We start from the raw sequence: 24,961 nt of genomic DNA on the forward strand, positions 1-24,961 counted from the left end.
GGTTTTGACCTGAGAACTTGGCTGCTCTGTTTGTGCGAAATGAGTTGTTTTTTTAGCACATATTCATCTTCAGAATTTAATATTATGCAAGTTATTCGATTCTGATGACATGGAATAGGTGCATGGCCTAGAGTGCAAAATATAATAATGTCGCACGCTTTCGTACTATTCAACTGGCTGCTTCAGTCCCGCAGGCCACATTAGCATCAGCATTACCACCGGTCTTGAGTTATACTGTACAAAAGCGTGTGACATAATTATCTTTGCAATTAAAATTAACACTCAACCATATGCATTCCTCGTCACCAAATCAAAAGATATCGATTCGCAGAAAGTCTTTTGCTAAAACACATTCACACAATTATTGCCGCTGATGAATTTTTAGTTCCGACGCGAAAAATCTATTCAGTTGGTCTTTATGGGGCTTGGGAAAATTATTCCACTGCATGAAATCATTGAAACTTATATGATCAATGGCAAAAAAATGACCAGCAGAAACTGGGAAGCCATGAAAACAAAAATTAAATGTGCTATGTCATGTCATTTTTCAAGAGACAAAACTGTGTGAAATATTTCTAGTGGAACCATCAGATCTATTAAAGCTTTAACCTCCAAGGAGTACAAATTCTTTTCAACATTTTTTGGCTGGAATGCAGCCCTCTCATTTTCTCATCCTTTTCTTCGTGTTGACAAATTTTTAGAGGCATTAGTCTGAATAACCAACTAATATTGCTATCAGTCAAGGAAAAGTCATCAAATGTGTGACAGTTGGGGAGTCCTTTGGGGGCAACTGATCATTTTTTAGGGTCTATTTGGAAACTTAACCACATTGAACTGGTGCGAAGGGAGAGAAAAGAATTTGTCGACAAATAAAGCCACTGCTATAACCCCATGGGCCTCATCAGCAGAATACTTTACCTTCAAACAAAGTTCATTCCTCAGTCAACTCCGCGAAGAGTAAAGTATTGTTATATTAGAGAGTTTTATCGTTCTGTATAGGCAGCCACAATCCAATCCCCATGACACGAAATATTTGTAAAATTAATGTAAACCAAACAGATGCAAGAAACACATAAGCAAAAAAAAATTTTTGTGAAATTTTATGAAAACTGAAAATTCGAAATGGTTCTACTCTGACTGAAGTATGAATTTGGTTTTGAAGGTATGCTGCTGATGAGGTCTTCGGGGCCGTATTTCTCTCATAGCCGCCCATTCTCAGTCAAATCCGCGTAGAGAGAGTATAGCGAGTCATTTCGCAATTTCTTTGTTCCATTAGTATGTAATCCATTTTTTATTTTTCATGACAATTACACCATACTGGTGAGTTTTCTCGTGATTAAAGGGTTGCAAGAGAGACCAGAATCAGACCGAGGTGAATTAACCTTACCTCTTTAACATCAAGGTGTTGGAATCACACTTAATTTTCATTTTGAGTTTTTCAAAACAATTCACACATGTGAATTTCCTGAACTATCAATGCTATCTTCTGCAATTTAAAAACACATAAATTCCACATTACTTTTTTATAATAATATCATTATATAGATGAAATTGTTTGTATTTATTTAGATTTAACACAACAAATTTTTAAATTTTTATGAATTTGTTAATACTCGTCGGCGAGCTTTTTTTCTATTTTTGTTGCAATAGGCTCTATTCATAATAGCTCAGCGTGATGTTATTTCCCAACTTTGGCTTTTCTGTACCCGAACTATGCACAATCTTCTCCCTAGAAGCGTCGTCATGGTAAATCAATTCTGCTTTGCTGTGAAGTATTTACCTCCCTGCAAGCGACAAAGAGGGTACAAAACGATTTTTTTCAACCTTTGTGCCTCGAAAAATGTTGTTTTCCCGTGGCTTGTACTTTACCCTCCAAGAGGTCAAAGGTTTTGTATCACTGTCAAGGTTTCTGTTTTAGTCGCCCCGGTAGTCAAGAGTGTAATAGAGAAATCTGCGATTAGTACAACCAAAGTATTATTTGTAAAGTATCTTTTGTTTTAATCAATTTTGACACGCATTGTATATTATGCGAGCATTTATATTGTGTCACGGCGAGAGAGTTTGATTTCGTTACAGTTTCTAAAGAGATCGATAATTTTTAAAAATTACTCATTGTTGCCGTTGCAAAGTGAGAGGCTAATTAGAGCAGGCCACGCGGGGCGATTGAAATTAATATGAAAATTTTATACGCAAGGCGTGTACGCATTAATTAGATTGATGCTGGAAAACTAGCCCTGCAAGATTAATGCGTCGAACTTTGGACGCTGTGACCAAGTTTGGTCGTGCGAATGAGCGGAATTTTTGCGTGCCTTTTAGCAGATCAATTCCACGAGGCCCGATTTTGCTTTCTCTCGGCTCACCGGGCGCGAATACATCAGCAGAAACAGCTAATTGGACCGGGTTCAAAGGACAAGTGCACAAAAAAATTCGGAATTCTATTTGGACCCGCGTGCGCCGCGCGAGAGAGGTGAAAGGAAAAAGCGGTCTAATAGCGTCTGACCAACTCTAAAATGTATGGCCTCTGCATCATTAATTATTACGGCATTACAATCTGTGCATAATGCTGGTCGGTCGGGCGCGCGAGAGAGGCAATCGGGCGATTTTTTGCTCGCGGTCAACGCTTCTCGCGCGCAGCCGTCGTGCAGAATATTATTCATATTCAGTTACGCGCCGGGCATCAGATTTCCCACATGCACACGCGGAATCACAATAATATTGAGCGCACAACAATGCAACATCACACACAACGCGGCGCATTTATTAATAAATACGAACGTATAACGTACATCTCACTGCCACCGACCGATGGGAACCTATACATCGTCATTTGTTCACTTATCATGCAAAATGCGTGCGTGCATTTTATTATAATATCACATGAATCTGCTCGAGAGACGCATCAAGCGGCTGTCAGCACTAAATCGCCGGCGAGCGGATACAACATTGCCATTGTGAGACACAATTAATGCGGCTCGATCAAGGTTTTTACAATTAAATTGCTAAATTATATCTGATGTCGAGAAATGCTAATTTGGTCTTTTTAGAAAGAAAGTAGTGAAGAGATCATGACAAGCTTTCAGATGGCAGATTAGACATCTGAAATTTGGTTCATGATTGCCAATTTCCTATTGATATCAAAATTTACTTTGTGTAACCATTATCCTCCGGATTTATTGATCTGTCAATAACAGTATTTGATTAGACTAGAAAATTTATGGAACACTTTTCAATGTAATACAACACATAATTCATATAATATTTAATAACATTACAGTGCTAAAAATGCTGATTGACTAAAATTCTACCGAATTTGCATATTATGATGATCGAGTGTAAATACCCGCAGGGAGAATGAGGCCGCCAAATAAATTTTTCAAGGAAGGGGGAAACGGAACTCTCGAGTAAATTAATTCATTTTTCATCGATAGCATGTTGTGGCACAATTTTCACACAAAATAAATTCGAAACGCTTAAATAAGCAAAGGCTGACAAAACTAAAAGCTTGGTTTGACAAAATTAGAAATGAAACCAAAGCCGGCTGCAAAAATAAATCTCTATTACTGCCGTAATAAAATTCAAAGAAATTTACTGTCATAATCAGGGCATCTCCCTGTGGCTTGTCAATTATCGTGACATAAATTTACAAAAATCTCCAGAGTAAATCTTGAAAAAATATATTACAAAGAGGGTCGAGAAAGCATTGGAAAGCACCGCGCGCGCACACTCGTCGCCAGGTACGAAATCGTGCAGATTACGTGCGTGGTACAAATGAGAAGCAATTGACACCTGTGCGTTCTATTCCAAGTCTTGGTGCATTGTGCCCTCGATAATTGTGGCCGATTCCAAAAATCAGCCCAAAATGGCTCTTTGTCTCGGGTGGCGTTCAACGTGCGTTTAATGCGTCACACGAGCGGCGAATGCTAAAATCGCCTGCCGCGACGATTGATTCCGCTGTCAAATCTTTTTCACCTCGAGCTGCTCAAAAGTGACAATGAACTTTGTTGAAATTTCCCGTGCAGCCGGCGGCCATCACGCCTGCTGCTTCTCTCGGGCGGCCAAGAACACTGCGCTTATTACGCTATGCTCTCATCCCCCATCATCGCTGGGTCTCATGGCCAGAGGTAAAAAGCCAGGGAAAATTCGGACTCCACTTTACCATGTCTAATATGAGAAACCTCGCATCCTCCTCTCGATTCAGAGACGCGGTGCGCTTTTCCAAGTGCGCTTTTTATCGTGTCGTCTCGCATTTTTTTCTTGGCCGTCATCATCACGAGCACCTACACCTTTGTTCGATTCGGTGGCAATGAGAATTATTTTAACGCTCATCCAGCAATGTGAGAACTATGACCTGCTGGTGCGCTGAGAGCACAACTTGCAATGCGAACATTTTATGCTGACGTTGCAAAGATGCTTACGGATGAATGGAAATATTGCCGATTGAACGTGAAATCGAAATACTTGGATAATATCTGGTGATATTGAAGAAAATGTATAATTCAGTACAAACATGGCTATAAATTGTTTCAATATTTCCTCCAAATTATGAATAATTTTACGAAAAATTTTGCGAATTGCAGCGCTTTGTACAAACAAATGAATTTTTTATTCGTGTCACTTAAAGTTTGTAAAAATGTTTATAATTAAATTATAGGCAAACAGAAAATTTAAATATTAACGTTTCATTGCTTGAAATATGCCTAAATTAAAGCTGTTTTCAGACAAGCCTCAGAATCTGGGTGGGTTTGTATCAATATCATTCAAATATTATATCAGATAATTTTTCAAAAGATTCCAAATAATTTAGAGGTTTTCTGAAAAATGATCCAGGAAAATTGAGGCCATTTCAGTTTTGGATAATTTCTCTAAATGGTTTGTGGCCCGTATCATATGACTATCGACTGGTAAATACATTTTTAAATTTTTATTTTGAGAAAAATATTTACTATTTTGGCCCTTAATAAACTCTGTTTTTACCTTTCCCCATGAGCAAAATGCCTGTATAATATTGGAGCAGCGAAAATTTCAATTGTATTTAATCACAATGCATTTTCTCCCGGCAATATTGAAATGGGCAATAAAAACGTGTAGCTCACAGCCATAAAAAGTTTCACCTCGGGAGAGGTTATACTCACGCCATGGATATATCAAAAAATTTTCTGCATCTGGAGATCAAAGTCTATAAATAATGCATACCATTGTTCACGTGATCGAGGGATGAATGCATTTCACTTCGGAGCTCAAAACGAGAAGGCATGCAATTTTCCAAACACGCTGCCATCATCAGTTTGGCACAATATATAGCCAGGTTCGGTGGGAATCTGCTGTTTCAGTTCCGCTGAAGATGGCTTGCGTCGCCTTGGTGCAAGTTTTGACATTGTTCATTTCGGGTGCTTTAGTCACTGCAAATCAGGCAAGTGCTAGTCAGCTTAAATGAATTTTGGGTTATTTTCTACATATCAAGAAGAAGGGAGCGATTACTTACTATTTTTAATTTTTTTGTCAAAAGTGCAGGGCAAATATTCTAAAGCCGGAATTGCCACATCATACTTTGATGCACTTTTCCTTTAAATTCCGATATTAGGTTTGAACAAGTAACTTTTTATAAGACGAATTTTAAATTTTGAATTGCAGCTCCTATCGCACAGACCCTCACACACTCCCCAATGGACTCATTTGGAACAAAATAGCTTAGTAGGACTGACGATGAGTGAACCTGCGGGTGGTTGGCCTATTAGCGGACAAAACGTGTATATCAGGAGCAATGGGTTCAACTGTGGTTATCCTCTTGTACAAGACTGCGCGAGAATATTATTGAGTCCTCATTTGATTGCCTGGTGCCGTGGTCTGCAGATACCACAGGTGAGCCCTTTTTTCAAGTCAATATTTCGGTCAACATATTTATTTATTTATTAAGTTGAAAATTGAAATTTGCATCTAACAAAAAAGGTGTCGTTATTTTAAAAAATTTGAAAATAGTGCCTGTTTAACAAAATTAATTATTTTAATTTTTCTCTTGCATAACATGGTCGAGAAAAATGTGCCAACCGAAAGAGTTTAATTAGTTTTTTATCATCAACGCATCTTGAAATATCCCTCTATGCATCAATTTTGTTCCATACCTAAGTGTTTGATATATATGTATATGTACAAACATATTTATCAATCATATTTTCAGTTTCCAGCATCATATCCGTTGGTAGCTGGTGCAGGTAAACCCTATCTTCCACCTGGCAGTCCCGCTTATAAAGTGATGGTGAGTTATTTTTCTTTTTGAGACCAAACGAATTTAAATATAAAAATGTAAAGTCTTACTACCCATTGGACACATTTTTGTTTTTAGAAGAACCACTACTGTCTTAAAAATTATTCTAAAATAACTTAAATTTGAAAAGTACTGTCCGTTTGTTCCAGCCGATGGAAGAGCCGATGGAAGAGCCGATGGAAGAGCAACCACCTGATACAGACAGATTTACTTGGCTCCTTGGCACACCGTCCCCCAGTAAGGCTCAGGAGCACAGCATTACACAACCCCAGAGCCAAACCAAATCACCTCTACCCGACGTCCCTCACAATCAGCGGAACCCACCGACCACGGACGGCCACAAAATCGTCGCTGATCCCAATTCGCAATACCTACCGAACGTGCAGTCTCATTGGAGCAGCCACCCTTTGTTTTATCCAGGAGCTCGCACTGGAAGACTCCCGATGGACTGGGCAAACCCTCAAGTCAACGGCTGGGACTACTTGCCACTCTACGCCCCGTCAGGTGTGGCAGGATCTGGAGGATATTTTCCAGCTGCAGCACGTTGAGTAAAACGGACAACGCGGACTCAATTGGACAGCATTAATCGGTAAGAATCAAATTCTTACTTAAAATTTCAGTTGAAATGGTCCACTATTTTTAATTTTGATTCTATGAAAAATTATCACCTAGTTTACTTTTATGTAATTTCGTAAAATATTCTGGCGTTGGTAATTTTATCAAATGCATATATAGAGATTAATTTTTTTTTCTTGTTGCAGATGGACCTCGGCTGATGCTGAAAATCGCACTCTCCTAGAGAACCTCTGTATTTTGAAGCACTCTCCTGATCAAATATGGGGGTCGCCACTTTATTGCCAATGCGCCCAAGCGTGCAGTTTGCTGGGTGATAATGCGATCACTTAGAAATTTAGACCTCCAAGTATCTCATTGCACGTGAATTCTCTCGCGCTTGAAAAGATCAGCGTTTAATTCGTTCCACTCAAAAACTCCTCCGCCAAGTCTTATTAAGCTTGTATTAATTTAACGCACCAGAATTTGCAAGCAGGATGGAATCAGTGACTGGAACAAATCAAGCGATTTGTCTTCAACGTGAAAATAATTGCTCAAAAGGAGAAATCTCAATATTTGTATTATCATTATCACACTGCAATAAATTTAAAAAGTATTGCGCAATCAGCTGGCGACCACCACACAAAAATAACTTGTAATTAGTATAGTGCGTAGTGATCCCAAATTATCTTCTGTATCTGATGTATTTTGTATTAACTTTTAGCTATTAAAACTGCAATTCAGATGAAAGCACCTTTTTCATTTTCACGTAATACAAGGCGGATAAATTATAATATCAATTTTAAATCATATAAACCCAAGTAACGGCCGGGTGGTTCATTCTGTATGCTAAAAAGGGCAAAGACTGAAAGTAATAAATATACTTACTCTAGTCCAATTAAATAATCATAAATTATTGGGGAAAATAAAATAAATAATACAACCTCGAGTGGTCGCACTTTTCAAATATTAAAATAAAACTTAATTACATATTTCTTTTAAAATCATACGGTATGGAATGATTTAACCATGTAATTAAAACCAAGCACACAATATGGCTTACAATATGGATTTATTTGATTAAATAACTATCCGCTACACTATTTCAATAATGTCTCGAATTGTTGAGTGCGCATGCTTTGCGTGGAGTTGTGTTGTGGGTGAATGCGAGCAATGTTTGGGGGTCAAGTGCGAGCTGATTTGCGTCTACTCTTAAAATCCTTTATCTTGCATTGCAATGACGATTCCATTCGGACTTGGAAGGATCGCGAAAGTAGTCCGACTCGCTACTTGCTGGTTTGCACATTTCCAGCTACGTGAATTAATTTTACGGGACGAATGCAATAAGAGAACCCGATGCGGGAGCAGTAACACGACAACACGAGCTGGTCTTTTTCTGTTCTGGGCTTCTTCCAATGAGACCCGTGCGTCCATGTAATTCGTTCGCGATTTTATTAATATTGAGACGCGGAGTTTTTGCGAGTTGTTCGCTATCAGGGGGCTTTCCTAAAAAATGGTGAACCAATTAATAAAAAATAAATATAAATTTAATTTGAATTTCTAATACAATCCAGAACATTATTCTCTTACGCTTCACCTGCAAGGCGAATATGTGTCAGGATTGATCAAAGAATTCATGTTTCTTTCCTGCAGTGAATCCATTACCTCAGAGAAACGTCCAGCAGCGAGGGCCTCACAGAACATCAGAGGCGTGCATATGTAATTAAAACACGCACTAGTAGCTATTACAAGGGTGTTTCCTTGGGTGTATAACATAACAATACTGGAAATTGTCGGCTCTCGAGGACCTTTATGAGAACCAAAGGAGGAAAGCGCAGCAGGGGCTTCTGCGCTCTCTAATGCTGGGGTTTGCGCCTGCACCGCGGGGCACCTTCTTTCACATCATTCACGTTCTCTGATAGTGAGAGCCTCAGGGTTTGTTGATCTAGAAACCTTTTATGTTTTGGCGCCTAAAGATCCAGCAAGTGGGGTATTTTAAGTTACTTGTTGCATCACTTTGTTTGCCATATGGAAATGGGGATGTTATTTTTAAACTGTTAATAACAATTATGACTTATTTTAATGCATCCGTGATACCCTTTAACGTTTAAAAAGCCAGGGACTTTCACGTTCAAGAACAGAGTGTGACATATTTTACTTAATTTCAAAGTTGGCTCGCATTGTTAAGGCACTCTCAGGAGTGTCAAAGCAATGTGAGGTATTTGAGCAGTTCGGAGATCTAATACTGGCTACCCAATGTCAGAGATGGCAAAAAGTGGTTAGTTTAGTGACTCGAATTGCTCAAATTGCTTAACGGGCTGGGAGGCGCACCGGCGCCGACTCGCTACTTGCTGGTTTGCACCTTTCCAGCATGCGTGATTTGGCTTCACGGGACGAATGTCTAGCGTTTCAATGCAGTCCTCGGTGCGGAGGCAAGTGGCCCTTGAGTAGGCTGGGTCCCTGTGCGGCCTGGTGCGCCCATGTTATCCGTTCGCGGTGTTATTGGGACCCGGGTTTCAGCATTCGTGCTAGTGCAGTGCGCGCCCTTCCCGGTCCTCCGGTCCTCGGACAGGGATAAAATGAGCAAAAAAAAAAAAAGTTTTCATATTTAAAGTCATTGAATATAGTTGCTGTGCCAGTCAACAATTTACTAGCTTTTATACATGTTGCCCAGTCAGTGCTGCTTTGTTGGATCTTGTCGCACAATCATAAAATTGGTCATTAAATACATATAGTCTCGATAATTTTCATACTTGCGTTTTCTTTTCTCAAATAAATGTTTTATTCGTTATTTTTAAGTCAGGTGACCTTTTAAAATATTCAGACAAAATTTCCTATCAATAAAAGTTTTAATACTCTGAACTTTACTTGTTTAATTCGTTATGGCGTCAAGCCAAATTTCTTTCTGTGATCGTTCCATTACATCACTCCAAATCGTCCTTAAAAAATCTTTACGCGAGTCCTGGTTTAAATTTACTCAATAAGTTTTTCTCGCAACATCGTTGAATTAAATAGCCACTAAAATCTAACGAGAATAGTTTTCTTGACAGTTGTACTGGCTGGATGAAAATTCGTAGCTATGCAACCTGTGCAGCATCTTTCACGAGAAATTGCCTGATTTCAGTTCATTAAACAATTATTTTGGTAAATTATACTCTAAATCTATAATCGCATTTAGTTAATAGTGTTTGTGCTGTAAAACTATGGTACAGGAAAATTGAAAAATTGTACAAAAAGATATTTTATATTGGTTTCACATTTTATTCTTTGATTGAAACTGTTTATACAAAAATTTGGAAAATTTAAATGACAAAGTTTTCAACATATTAAACCAAAATATTAAGGAATTACAAGAACATATGCAACTGATAGAGGATTGCAGCTTTCTGCTGTAAAAAACGAAATGAAAACAATTTACCTTCTGTTTGATCCAATAATGTGTAACAAAAACTAAATTGAGTTAAACATTAAAAATAGCTTTAGTAAAATGCCATTTACTCGACAAATAGCCATTGAGATCTCCATCTTTGACGATCAGCACCACTCACACTGAACTTGAAACGTATCTACTTGATTATCTTGATTTTAAAATTAAACTTTTGAGCTTTTGCATTATTTTATTACATAATATTGGCCTCTGATAGGACTATTTAGTTTGTATCTCCTATATGCATACTTTTTAGGATAGAGAGAAATCTAAAAATAGAGACACAACTCTGCACTCCAGCACAACTGGTGAACACTCTATTTCACTTGGAAATGTTGGCAGCACATTAGAGTGGTAGCACATATTTCTCTTAAAAATTGTATCATACAGCCATTTGGCCATCAAGAATAAAATAGCAGTGTGGAAAATAGGCAAAGTTATTGTCTTTGACACAGCTCAGTAGTAAAAATACTCCGTACATAGGAACTTTGCAAATATCCTAATCCTCACATGGTAGTTATGACACTAAAGTACTAATGCGTAGCCTTAAAAATAAGTAGGATCCAAATAAATAGTATTATCACACAAGTACTCTGAATCACGGAGACACAGCTGTGATCTGGTCCGACTCGGGCCTCAGATCTGGACGCTTATCTGCCTGTGTAGTTGGAGAATTTGGTTGCCACTCACTCTCAGGGTCCGAAAAGATGTTTGAGTTGTCTTCCAAAATCGAGTTGAGCTCATCATCACCTAGAGCACTCAGCTGATCGTCCTCGCATTCATCTAGAAAATAAATTGAAAATTACTGTTAGATTTTCTACGTGAGAACCACCAGATCATGGCATTGACTTTAATGATGCGTATGTCTTTTGCATTTCCTCTATGATAAGTGTACAAATACCGCCAAAAATAAGCAATTGTGTATCTAATTTTACACTTAATATTTCACCACGATTCACAGGCGGCGTCCTGACTTCAAATCAATAAAAAGTTGTTGAACCACAATTTTAATGGTATGCAAAAGCACACCATATTTGTCAGATGAGCACCTTTTCTGATTTTATTTTATTTGGATCCATGGAATGAATTAATCATTTATTGTCTTCTGCGTGAAGGCCCTGCGGCGGGCTGTGGGCCTGTGCGAGTTTCAGTGACTTCTGTGCTAGCAGATGCTTGCCCTTCTCAGATGATATAAAAAAATAAAATAAAAAATTAGACGAATGAAACTAAGAGAAGTGTCATGCAGATTTAGACATGCAGGAAGAAGAGTCGTTTGAATAGTGTCGTTTTAAGTACTTACTTGTTAAACCGCACCAATAAAATGGTGTCTTGATAAAAGAAAAAGTAAAATAAATTAAAGATAGAACATAGCTAAACTAAATAGAGCTATATTATATGACCGATATTTATTAGAATATCAGGCTTACCATCCCATGAGGTGCCGTTGAGCCAGTCTCGGTCATCAAATTCAAGGTTCAAGTTAGTGTTCCTCTCATCAGGGTCCAGAAGACCGGCGGTGTCTGCGTCGGTGACGTCGAAAATCTCGGTCACCTTCACCTTGTTGTTCTCGTCGAGGTAGTAAAATGCCATCAGGGCGTCGTTGTGGGCGGTCACTTGGAGAATGTGCTCAAAAGTGTCTTCAGCAATTGCACTGGGATCATTCTGCAGATTGTTAGCCGTGCTGATGCTGGAAGAACGCCGCGAAGCCTGGTCGAGTATTTGGTTGGAAAAGTTCACTGCTGTTGGCTGGTCCACCAGAATTTCTCTGCAACAAAAAATCAAGCCTAGGTTTTATCTTCTCAAAAGGAACGAAAACTCCAAATTTCACAATGATTTGTTAAAGTAAAATGATCTCCAAAGCAATCAGATTAGGTAATATGATTTTGCGAATTTGTTGGATCACTTACTTGTCATCCAAGTTTAATGTGAAGTTGAAGTTCATCTGGTTTTGAACAGGAGTAGGAACAGCACTATCTGCTTCAACGTCAAATTTGGCTGTAAAACGAAAAAATTAGATCGCTTTTAAAATTGTATGTGCAAAAACTCACTCCCTCTGTATTCTGTGATGGCAAGGTTACATGAAATTTTCGCTGAGAGCTGCTTTGTTTTGTTGTTGAGGCTGTTGATGATGTGATTCAAATTGTCGAGTATATACTGGCTTAATTGTTTGAGGTTTTTGCCAACAAGTGGCGCGGTTTGGAGGAACCTAGAAACAAATAGAATGCGTAAAATGTGTGTAATAACCACACAAACAAATTGTTTAAATTTAAAACAAATCAAAAGGCGGAAGCAAGGAAATTTTGGACAAGAGGACATGAGGTGATACACACAGTGCTTGTGCTTGAGGAGAATAACAAAGCAAAAACTCTTTCACCAACTAAAATGCATATTTTGAAGCTGTTTTTAAATTCAGAGAAAAGATCAGCTTCTTGGCACAAGCGCAGTGTGTGTCATCCTCACCTCTTCTTTTTGTGTCTGTGGCTGTGACCCCGGACGAAGATGTCAGGGTCTCCCCAGCAGCTAACCCTTGCGAATCTATCCCCAGAATTGTTAGACGTGCTTAAGCTCATTGTCCACCCACGCGAGGAAAATGCCAAGGGACTGATTGGGCATGCATTTTAGCAGTTTTAGTACAGCAGTTAATGGCCTTATTTTATTAACTTTTGTTTGCCTAAAATACTCACTTGTTGAAGGTTTGGTAAGCGATTTCGACTGGAAGGACGCAAGGAAGGCTCAGAATTGAGAGAATTTTAGACCCTCGGTGCTTGAAGACCCAGTTGACAAGACCTTTGTTGGCGGTTTCAATTGCTTCTTGGAATATTGTCATCACAGTATCGGGAAGGTCGGCCACCATTGATTCCTGCAAATGATTGATGTGAATTATCGAAGCATCATCAGAAATAATATTTATGATAATCTTGGAAAGCTAAAAATATCACTGGATTAGCGCATATCAAAAAATCATAACCAAATTTTTACTTCTCTTAATCGTAAATTTCTTAGTATGCGAGCATAGATTACATCTTGAGAATCAAAGATAAAAAAATTACAAAAGCCAAAATTGCTCGTAAATGGTGATTGTGATTAGTTCAATGCACTCAATGAGCTCGCGGTGCTTGAGAAAAAGAATTGCATCACTTAAAATAGCTTAAAGAGCGTCGGACTTTACAACTCTTATAAGCCGGTACTGCCAGATAAGCGTGGGTGGACTCTGTCCAATGCAATATTCATTCGCCTGTTGCCAGTGTGAAATCAATTGAAATATCAAGCATACATGATAAGCGGGAACGAAGCACAAAAACTCCTTTGTCTGACTAGCAAATAATTAATTACTTTCTTATATAACACACATTTTTATCAAAGTTGCGTTAATACCTGTCTCTGGAGTTTGCACTCGCTGCACTGAGGATCAAAATCTAAGAGCGACTCGTCCAGCGTATCAGAAATGATGAACGTCGATTGAACAGACAAGCAGCGTGTGCAGTTAATGAGGTTGTTTCTGTGGAGGAACCTGAGCGCATCGTCAAAGCCCTGCTTGCACATCTCGGACAGAACCTATAAACATTAATTGCAAAACAATGGCCAGGAGATATAGCATTACATACCTCCGGACTCGGCGGCAAGAGAATGCGCATGGCCCTCAACAAATTCTGTCGTGAGAGTTCAATGCTCGTGTTTGCTAGGTTGACCTGTGGCGAAGCAAGAAATTAATTCCATCATCACGAGTTGCGAACTCAGTCGAGATAAAGAGGAAAGAACAATGAGTAATCGCATGCTTTTGTCAAAAGATGGGTTTGTTTCCGTCGGTCTGATTTCCTTCAAAAGAAGTGAAGGTTTCAATTAAATCCAATGGATTTAAATACAATAGAAATAAATGGCGCGCAGGAGGCAGACGATAGAGATCTGCTCCTTTGTCTTCGGCATGATTGACAAAACCATCTGATAACCGTTTAAAAGGATTGGCCCGGGACCGAGAGTGTCATGCATTTTACCTGGAGAACATTGTAAGTGTCGTCGCGAGGGCAAATGTCGCTCTCGCCACAGAAGGGGCTGACAGTGACCGTATTCTCATCGAGAATGGGCAGGTTGTCACTGTAGCAGCCGTCTATGTAACGAACACCATGAAAACGGGGGGGAATCCACCCAGAGAAAACAGGAATAAACGCAGAGCTGAGCAGAGCCTGACAACACAAAAAGGGACGATTAGGAAAAGATTAAAAAAAGAGAAATAGAACCAGAGAGTTTCCATTCTGTACCTTCAAATGCAACAGAAAAAAACAATATTTGTCCTGATCCCATTTGCTTGGGTTGCAGAAGAATGACACATACGGCACACTAAATTAACATATATATTTCGTGCGCTATCTGTGTTCTGTGTTCAATTAGAGCGCAAGAGAAGAGAGGAAGAATTTTTTAAAACGGTGGGCTCCTCACGTAGAGAGAAAAGTTGAGCCAAGATAACCAATATTGGTTAGGGTTTATAGGACAAATGTCACTCTTTCCAATGAAGGGTGACACTGTTGCAGTCCTTTCCGTCGAATCTGTAATGATCTGTGTAAAGATTGGCAGGTTGTTGGTAAAGCCTCCGTCCATGTAGCGAACTCCCCTGAATGTAGGAATCGGTCCAAAGACTAAGGGAATGTACGAAGAAGCAGAAACCGCCTTTACGGAGATAAAAACAGATTTAAATTCAAATACAAAATGCACGGTGGAATATTGATTGGTAAATGGTAAGTTTAAATACTCAATTGAGTTTTAATAAGAACGCCTAAGCATATAAACTATTAAGGAGTGAATTTTACCTGAATGAGTTCTTCTTTACTGCTGAATTCAGAAACAATCACATTCTTCCCATCATGCGCTCTGGTAAGCGAAATGAAAAGTTTGCCACTACACATCTCGTGCGCGTTGTCAGGGAGAACCTGCGATCAAATCATGATAGGACTTTAACCTTTTTGCTTCCACATAAATACAGCGAGAGTGGATTCGTGACTAACAAAAGCGGCTTTAAGATAAAATAAACTCAATTTGAAAACTGTGCGTTGATGCTCAAATGAAATTGGTTTACACAAATTATATTTAAAAATTTTTGAAGCAAAATAAAATTGAAAATAGAATTGAATTGCCTTAACCTTGTTTAATATAAAAGAAGCCAGGCCTCGTTGTTCTGGTTTCATTTATATTAAACATGGAAACAACCTCGAGTGGTTTCAAAATTTGCCTTTACCTTACACAGTCCTTCCAAAAGGATGTTCTGGACGTTGAAAGTGGGACTGAAGGGTCCGAGTGTCCTTGATCTGGCTTCTGAGACGACCCTCAAAACATCATTCGTGATTTCACCTGCAAGCAATCAAAAAGACATGCAAATTACATTTCTACCGGATTATACTGGCGTGAAAATAGCCGAGTGCCAATGACGAATACGGGCGGCGCACTTGAAAAGCTGCTGTGTACACAAGACCATGATTAGCTGGCGAGTGCATTATGTGTCGCCGCGCAACAAGTGCATAGCAACCCGCTCGTAAATAAGCGCAAAACGTGTTGACTGCGTATTGTGAGAGAGCCCTTAGACAAACTGACGCAGTGACTGCTACCCTCAAATAGCATTTTAGTCTTTTTACATTATTTTATGACATAACGCTTCCTCTGGTTCAATATTGTTCGCGTTCTTCACGAGTTTCTATTCCTAATTTTGTCTCCAGCATGAAATTTGTTAAATTTGGAAACATCTTTAAAAAAATTAAAACACTGCGCAAAACCAAAGTTGTTGTTTCTAAGATAAAATAAATTCAGTTTAAATATAAAAATGTATTTAATTTGTGACGTGCCATTAATATTTATCACCAATATTCGATTAATAATTTTCAACATGAACAATAGAGCATTTGAATTAGTTTACAAGCACTTCATCTCAATCCTCAAAAGATTGGAAGCCTTATGCTCCAGTTCAGTCTGCCACTGCAAAAATTCGCCTTCATTGAACTCGCGTGTTTTGAATGACAGCCAAGGCTGTGAAGTCCAAGTCACGCGGTCACTTTTGGAGTTTCTCCGCCTCAGCCGCTACGGCATGTGCACTTTCACCTGACGCGCAAATTGCATTACGCGTCGCACACGTGTTTGGCCCTTGTCGAACACGTTCCATTCAGCCGAGGCAAAATAATATCTGCTCCAGACGAAATTGGCTCAAAGGCGATTGAACCACTGGCACGCATCTCGGCCGAGCGAGATAACCACATGAGTCACTTTCAGATTTTACTCGTGCACTTGCAGTGAGTAACGAGTGACCACTTGTGTGACCCTAGCTCCAGCCAGCTGGTCTGAGAGCAAAAAATGCACTTTTTCTCTCTCTCCGAGCCGTCTTATCTGGCGCAATTCAATGCCTCTTTCAAGATTTCTGCGTCACATGTGCTGTGTGTTTACCACGCAGTATGCATTAGCTGTGCGAGCCACGCGATCTATACTCTTATTTGTCTGACTGATGTCAGCATCTGGCCGAGCAGACTGGTAAACAAAACGATTGTAATCATTTCAAATGTGCTTTTCCGCGTTTTTGAAGCCTAATTACAAAAATATCCGAGAAAATTCTTATGGTTAAAAAATGATAATAACAATGATTAACTACTAAAGGGTTTGAATGGAATGCTAGATTAAGATTTGGTTTCTTTGATTCCAAAACACACGAGTCTCCTGAGACAGAACTTTCTTTGAAGTGTGAAATGCGTAAATAAAAGTGTTGTATATTGATTAAAACACTTTCCTTTGTTGTGCATGTGAATCTAGTAATTTATCCACGAACGCCATTGTTATGAAAACTGATGTTTTAGCAGTTATGAATCAAGTTGTTGGTCAAGTGCAATCTTATTGCTTTAGAGTTACAATTTGTCTGTTTCAAAAAATCGACACCCAATACAAAAAACACAAAGGTTAGTCAAACATTTACATAGAACACCAAAATTAGTATTTTCCCGCCCAGGTCAAAGTCGTAAGTTTGGAGGTAAAGAGAAACCGCACGTGTCATCTGCCTCTTTTGGCGTTAAGAAAATGCAAAATAAAAACACAAAGTCCGCTGATTAGACGAGATGTTTATTAAAAACGCGCGAGCGGGTCTTTGGGGAAAACAATCGCACGCGCAATAGGCCGGCCCAGTTAAGAGCTTTATCGAGGGGGATGGGAACACGATTTTAATTTGTAACTTCTGAAACAATGGGCGATGATTCTACTTATCACAGCTGTGATTGCTTTTTTCAAGTGGAATGAACCCCGCGATGGCTGAAATTCATGTCACACAGCTGCTGCAGGTGAAGTAAAAATAGTATTCATTGTTATTATTGTTGTTTATCAACCTAGATTTTCTTTATTTATTCAAATCAGTTCCCTACAGTAAATATGTAGTGATTATCGTTTTGATTGACTTTGAAAAGATTAAGATCGGTTTTGAAATATCTATGTTCCAATTGCATCAAGAACTCATCATGGAGAAGAAAAGTTGCTCTAGCGAAATGATTCCATTTACGAGAGAATTATTTTAAATCTTATATAAATTGTTCAGTCGCAGCACAGGTTATTGCTAACAGTCTAGCGGGTTGCATAACTCGCTGTCCTTCACTTCGCGCACAAACGCGACAGCCTCACGCGAGCATAAAGTGGTCGAATCAGGAAATGAAAAAGTATAGCACTCCGAAACCCACTGTCGACGATTCAATGAAGTAAACCGGTTGCGGAATTTTTGGTCAAAAAGACTAAACAAAGAAGTGCATTTTTTCAGAACTCCAAGAAATTGATCGGGAGCGTAAAAATGCTTCTCCTCTTTGGAGACGACCTTGACCCACTTGTTGCAGCCCATCCGAGCGCCGTTTGCATAATCAAATGCAGCGGCCCCGCCTTCAGATCAACAGTTGGTTCCTCGTTTTGGGCGCGATTTAAATAAGCCGCTACTGTATTTCAGGGAAAGTAATGATTTCGTCGTTTTGGCCCACGTTATCAAGATGAGTCTGTCTAGACCAGCAAATTGGTAAAAAAAAATACTGCCGGCTAGTTTCGCACCGCATTTCTGGGGATGTTTTTCATTGATTAATTTCGAATTTCCATAAATATCATCATTGAAATTAATTTCAAAATCCAGGTTTCAGCAACTGTTATTTAAACCAAACATAAAGGCATAAGCCGCAACGTTGATCTTGATATATGGTGATATTATGCTGGGAATATCCCATTTTGTGAAATTTGATCTTTTCAATGACTTTGAGACTAATCAAAGCTAATCAACCAAAGGAAACAATAATTATTGCTGATTAAAATATGCAGTATCAGCTTGTTAAAAATTAGTCACTTTACTTTGACAAGATGAACAAAAACCTTTAGACCTTGAATTGAATTCAAGATAGCCATCTCACGAGCTGATACTTAAAACTTTCATCACTGCTAAAAATAGGAAAAAAAGATTTGCTTGATTTCTCTCTTCGCGATATGATATTATTCAAGTTTTAATATATGCAGTTGCTAGTGAAGATTTCATCACAGTGGCAAATTTTTCTTGGATAGGCCTTGAGCTTGACCATCAAATAAACAACAAGTTGCCATTTCAAAGCTTCCTTTATCAACAGCAAAAAACCAAAAGAATCGACTATTGTCACTCTATTTCTATATTTCAGTGATAAATGAGATCGTCAACCCTTAGTTCAATGAACTACACAAATGTGGAACTTAAAACAAATAATGCGACCTAATCTTCAGTGGGGAATTTTCTAGCCAATCATTGAGCAATAAACAGCAATTATATATTATATGACATTGAAAAAACTAAAGTCACGAGTCACGACGCAGTATTTTTAAGGCTTGGCTAAAAAATGCAACGGCAGTAAAACAGGATCGCCTCGATTTCTGACAAATTCCCACAGAAAACAAAAAAGTGCAATATGTACATACACAACGGAACAAATTAATTAAACTGAATTATCTAGGATTGAAAATAATTCTTTTCTTACACAGAGGAACGTTGCAGAGGAGGCAGCATCCAGCGATGGCACCGGCCGAGGCGCCGGAAATTTTGTTCAAAAGCAGCTGGGGTGCGTACTTTTTTAAGCAGGCGGCAACCCCGACGTGGTAGATGCCCAGGAATCCGCACCCAGCGAACGAAAGGTTAATCCTGCCCGACGCCATGTCTTCGCTGACTGGAGTGGAATTCGGGACCAAACTACTGTCGACGGTCGAGCCTGTTGCCGAACTGCGGACGGCCTGCGCTGGTCACCGATTATCAATCTCCGGTGTCGCGCGTGGAGGACTGATAAGGCTCTTCACGCAAGTGCTTCACTGAGAGAACAACACGGCCAGCTGACGTTACACTGCTCTCTATACTAGACTCAGGCGGCCAAGTCCCGGCGCGCAATTGGCCCGAGATAGTGGTGTGGTCGAAGCTCCTCCCACTTACCGTTGCAGCGCCAAATGCACCGCATGGTTCTATTATTGCTGAACACTCGCATGATGCTTTCAACAAATAAAAAAATGCTGACAAAATTACAAATTAATTGAAATAAGCGGAAATAAGCAACATTTTTTTTGTTAATTTCCTGATGACTTGTATCAAATTACAATATTGTAGACATTGACACAACTTTTACATATCACAGTAAGATTTAATTGATTATAGGTGGCATAAAATATTTAAACTACATACCTTTATCTCAAGGTATGTATATAAAATATTTCATTTTAGTCTAAATATGCAGTGATATACAGCTCTGCCCAATTCCTGCCCAAATTAAAAAGAAGTCTTTCCATTTATTACATGTTATCAATTGTTAAAAGAGAAAAGCCACAAGATTATGTATTGCCGCATTTTTTATGGCACTGCTTCGGCTCAACTGGCGGGGCTTTAAATCTTCTAAAACTATTAAAACAAGTAAGTTTTACTAATCAACTACTTACAAAGTGCTTTTTCCATTTTTATGAATCAAATTATTTCTTATTTTATTGGTTTGTGTTGCATTTGAATGCCTTTCTCTTGCAGGTAAATCGGGATTTAATTAAATTTTCAAATTTTTATATTAGGTAAAATTTCAACAACGTTTTTACTCTCAGTACAAATTTAAATTAGAGACGAATTGGATTTGATGATGTAACTGATTAAAGAAACACGCGTCATTTTTACTAACTTTGTGGAAAAGATATGGTCCGAATATTCCATTATTTGGGTCAAATCTCTGTAAACACTATTATATTTTATAACTTTCCTTAATGTGTTATCTTTATATCTCGCCTATGGACCAATTGTTCAATATTGAATCGAAAGAAAAATAAATAAGAGCTACTATATTGTAAGCAAACACAATCTATTTGACAAGCCCCTCATATAGTGGCATGATCCCAACACACAATATTTGAATTGATTTGAAGAAATATTGTGAGTCATTCAATATTATAACGAGGCACTGTCCTAAAAAAATAAGATTAAAAGATTTAATGCTTTCAGCCTGCTGATCTTTGACAATTCTCTGAAATTGCTAGAACTGACATTCATTCTTACATAACAAAAAAATTGATAAAGAAAGAAATTTCAATAAACACAAAGATAACAAATTGCGAATATCAGATCTCTGAAGTGAGATCGTGTTTGTTTCACTTTTAAGTTCTTTGACACAATCGATTTATAAGTTTCGCCTTGAAGCTAGCGCTGCGAAAATTGCGCATAAATAAAATTCAAAATACCCATCGCTTCTGATAACGAGGAAAAACGGCACGTGTGGGATACATATAGAGAGGAAATATCAGATTAATCTAGAGGGCTTGTTGGGGGCACGTCCTCTTTTTTGGCGACAAATCACATTTTTTGCTTTGGCTTTATTTTAATATTTAAAGTAGCGCATAAGCGCACGCACTTAAAAAAAATTGCCCTTGGTGTCATCGCTATGAGCCCAGTGTGATTGTTTTGTTCTTGTGTGTGTTCTCGCAGCCAAATGACGTCCGTCGGCAGCTCAGGCTTTTGCAAATTGTAACCCGCTGCCCTGACCTCTTCCATAATGACAAAGTCGGTTATCAGCGCGCGGCTGACGTTCGCATTATTTACTACGCCTCATCTCCCGCATGGATCAAACGTGTGAGTTCTAACACGTTTCATTTTGGGATCAAAACTGATTTTAAAATTGAAATTTTCGAAGCTGTTGAGAATTTTAAATAACACTGTACAAAATTAGCTAGAACAAAAAAAATTAAGGTCTGGAATACCATTAAAACTTAGGTTAATATTTTTCTTGTCGACCTCTGTCATGAAAAATTCACTTCAATTGTTGTTTTTCATTGTTGGCTGCATTTGATATAATATTCCAATTCCAGAAGTTTAATGTTTTTTGGTAAGCAAACAAAGGCAGGATCAAATTTTGTGAATTGAATTTCCCCATTATTACCACATACCATTAAAATAGGTTCCTATTATTACATATTTAAACTACATAATTTCACTTAGATTAAACAGTGCTGGCGATCAGGCCACTCTGACCTCGTGACTGCAACACGCCATAATAATTATTTGTATTGCAGCCTGTAAGGAAATTTGTGAGCCACACACGCAACACTCTAGTAAGTGGGCACTAAAAATTGAGCAACGCTTTTCGAGACAAGAGGAGATTTGTTTGGTATATTCCCAGAATTCGCAAATATGGGCTTCAAGAGGCAAGTATTATTGCCGATAGTTTAAATCAATTTATTGATAGCCCTATTGGCGCATTTGAGGAAATAATAGCTTTTAAGAGTTAACATATCAGAGAGCTCTTGTCATCCGTTTGAGCAAAGCTTGTTGGATTCTAACCGTTCCGCCGATAATTATAAGTGCCAATAGAGGTAATTTAGGTGTTAGAAAACTTTCGTGACGTATTTTCTTCCTTATGGAGCGGCTAAACATCCAAATCCAAAACATATAACCGAAAATATGAATTAAACTAGAGTGACAAAAATACCATTTGTACATAATTATTTTCTTCACAAGGAAAATAAAGAGAAAAAATAATCAGCCAAATAAATATTTATTAAAATCTACCTACCTTTAAAAGGTATGATAGGCGAATAGACATTTTCCAAAAAGTTAAAGCTATATAATTCGAATATTTTTAGTCTTCATACTTCTAATATCTTGAATTAATTACGTCACCTCGTGCGTTTACGACAGGAATTATTGCACAAGATTTATTATCTATATTAAATTTGATTTTAAACATATCTCCAAAGCACTTAAGAGCGAATTCTCTTTCTGCTTTTCACCGGTTTATCTCAAACTTGCACTCACTCAAAGTCAAGGTCTCGTGCTTTGAACAAATCTCGAAAAGTTTGAACCCATTTATGAGCGGCTGCACACAAATTTTGCGATTACCAAGCCCTATCGTATTGATTGCTTGTGCTCGCAAATAAACAAAGGTTTTGAGATTTCGCTAGATGCAGCTTATGCGATGTAATTCCCCGTATATGTGAACATCTATGCTTATCTCGAGGCCTTCACCCCACCATTTGTTTCTAACTAAAATAATAATACACACCCTATTCAATCTCTGTTTGACGCGTGTGCTCCTCATGATAATCTGACCTCCAGTGATAATTGATAAAAAAAATCATCTTAACAAATCCAATTCACCAATGAAAATAAAATCGGATTTTCACATATCATGGGAAGCCACTTTTTTGTGAAATTTAATCAGGTGTACCATCAATTAAATTTAAGATAGCAGTTGAATAATTAAATAAAGTGCAAACTGCCGTTGTCGATTTTGAAGAATATTTATGTGTCGAAAGATATCAAAAAATACAATTTTTTCAATATTTTTTAATTACGGGCTTATAAAACAAGCTGCTCAATCTGTGATGATATTGCTGACGTTCGAGAATAAAGGTTGAAATAAAAATTAATTGTTATAATTGACTTATTTGTGTCGCAGTTTCCATCAATGCTGTTGACTAATATCCTGCTGTGGAGGAGTTGAATACGCGTCAACTCATTGCATAATATTATTGACATTAAATACGGCTCAATTTCCTCTGTCGATATTACCAGCTTTCTTGTGATTCTGCACATACGGTATTGGGTGCATGCACACTGAAATAATTAATAATGGCTCTGAGAAGCGTCCAAGTTAGCACAATAATTTCCAGCGCTCTCTCCAAGTGTATGATAAGCAAGCAGCTGGAAAAAGTTTATTGATTTGATATCGTGCTAAGCAATAAATCACACTTCTTGCGCATGAAACTATAGTGTCATCTGATAAAAATGATTCTTCTGCTCTTTACAATGTTAATAGAATAACTTTAATTTGCAATAAATGTTGAAACAGCGCTGCGCATTTGTATTTTTATTAGCTGTGTGAATCTTTTCATTTAAGACTTTATTCTCTGCTGTATTACTTATTTGTTAGAGACGTTCCACTTATTTTGTTTAAATTTTATTTCAGATTATCGTGGACCAAAAAATGATAATAGCAGAAAACAACAAAAATAATACGTTCTTTTTAGGTCAAAAGAGTCAAGCGACCCCTGACAAAAGCACGACCCTCGACAGTCCGGCGTTCCATTATCATCTGAAAGTAACAATTAGCCCTACAGCAAAAAATATGAATTAATTAACACAAGTGACGCAAATCAATATCTGCTTACGCACTTGAATTAATTTTAATGCTCTCGGGACTTTGCAAGTGAAGCGTATAAAGGACACAGTCATGAGAACAATAAAACTAATCTACATTCAAATTCAAGGCCAAAAGACTAACTTGGTTTTAGTAGAGGAGGACATGAAATAACAGACAAAGAAATCGATGGGCATTACCGATCAATCTAATTAAAATTGAACGCTTCAGTACTCTTTGAACCGATGCTTTTGGTGCATAACCTTCCATTGCATTTTAATCAGCGGCCACTTTTAGATTAAGACCTTTTTATCTGATGGAGATGAAGGTTGCATCGGCTACATAAAATTCGTAGCTTCCCCCAATACAGGAGTGCGATATTAATTCTAAAATATTTTATTTATTTTTTTTGCTCTTTTTATCCCTGTCCGAGGACCGGGAAGGGCGCGCACTGCACTAGCACGAATGCTGAAACCCGGGTCCCAATAACACCGCGAACTGTTAACATGGGCGCACCAGGTCGCACAGGGACCCAGCCCACTCAAGGGCTACTTGCCTCCGCATCGAGGACTGCATTGAAACGCTAGACATTCGTCCCGTTAAGCCAAATCATGCATGCTGGAAAGGTGCAAACCAGCAAGTAGCGAGTCGGCCCCGGTGCGACTCTTAGCCCGTTGAGCAATTATTAGAGCATTTCTCATCACAAAATTTTCCCATGACAAAATTGAAATATTTGGAAATCCGGGAAATCCTTGAGATGTTGAGGTATACTAATATACCTCAATATTTTTCTCTGAAATTCCTAAAATTAAATATGAATCAAATTCTTTGATCCCGATAATGGTATAAGTTAAAATCTAGGGATAGCTGATCATATCTTTGCGTGTTTTAATTATCTGTTTTTGTTTGTTAATTTATTTATTGCTTAATGCGGTGATCTTTAATAAATAGAACATTATTATCCACTCAATAATGGTAAGTATGATCTTTTTCTTTTTGATTGCTTAAAGTGATCTGTAAAAAAACCATTAATTTATGTAGCAGAATTTTGTAGTAGTGCTTTTGAGTTTTTTATAGCGGATACTGCGTCACTACCGCAACCAAAATTAGAATTATTCCGCT

At 38.2% G+C, this 24,961-nt stretch overlaps 2 protein-coding genes across 5 annotated transcripts in view; one reads left to right on the plus strand and one right to left on the minus strand.

The window, feature by feature from the left end:
• LOC135943413 (protein FAM177A1-like) overlaps nucleotides 1-24,961 on the plus strand; it is a 166,400-nt gene that overhangs the window by 139,442 nt on the left and 1,997 nt on the right. The window lies entirely within an intron of this gene.
• On the minus strand, nucleotides 10,052-19,582 carry LOC135943401 (1-acylglycerol-3-phosphate O-acyltransferase Pnpla3-like). 4 transcript variants are annotated; one of them, XR_010575194.1, is made up of 14 exons: nucleotides 19,226-19,582; nucleotides 15,469-15,581; nucleotides 15,044-15,163; nucleotides 14,234-14,422; nucleotides 13,847-13,930; nucleotides 13,617-13,796; nucleotides 12,926-13,101; nucleotides 12,702-12,842; nucleotides 12,290-12,447; nucleotides 12,149-12,236; nucleotides 11,669-12,006; nucleotides 11,542-11,569; nucleotides 11,291-11,419; nucleotides 10,885-11,024 (listed from the first exon to the last, which is right to left on the minus strand). XR_010575194.1 is itself a non-coding variant. In XM_065489913.1 (13 exons), exons 1-12 carry the CDS (start codon nucleotides 19,398-19,400, stop codon nucleotides 11,337-11,339), a joined length of 1,845 nt encoding a protein of 614 aa, XP_065345985.1. In that variant the 5' UTR covers nucleotides 19,401-19,582; the 3' UTR covers nucleotides 10,885-11,024; nucleotides 11,291-11,336. The 4 variants fall into 4 exon arrangements, 3 of the variants coding, with proteins under 3 accessions (XP_065345984.1, XP_065345986.1, XP_065345985.1); XM_065489913.1 differs by lacking the exon at nucleotides 11,542-11,569; XM_065489912.1 differs by lacking the exons at nucleotides 11,291-11,419; nucleotides 11,542-11,569 and having other exon boundaries at nucleotides 10,052-11,024; nucleotides 19,226-19,581.

Source organism: Cloeon dipterum, chromosome 4 (genome assembly GCF_949628265.1).
Source record: "Cloeon dipterum chromosome 4, ieCloDipt1.1, whole genome shotgun sequence".
NCBI classification, from domain to species: Eukaryota; Metazoa; Arthropoda; class Insecta; order Ephemeroptera; family Baetidae; genus Cloeon; species Cloeon dipterum.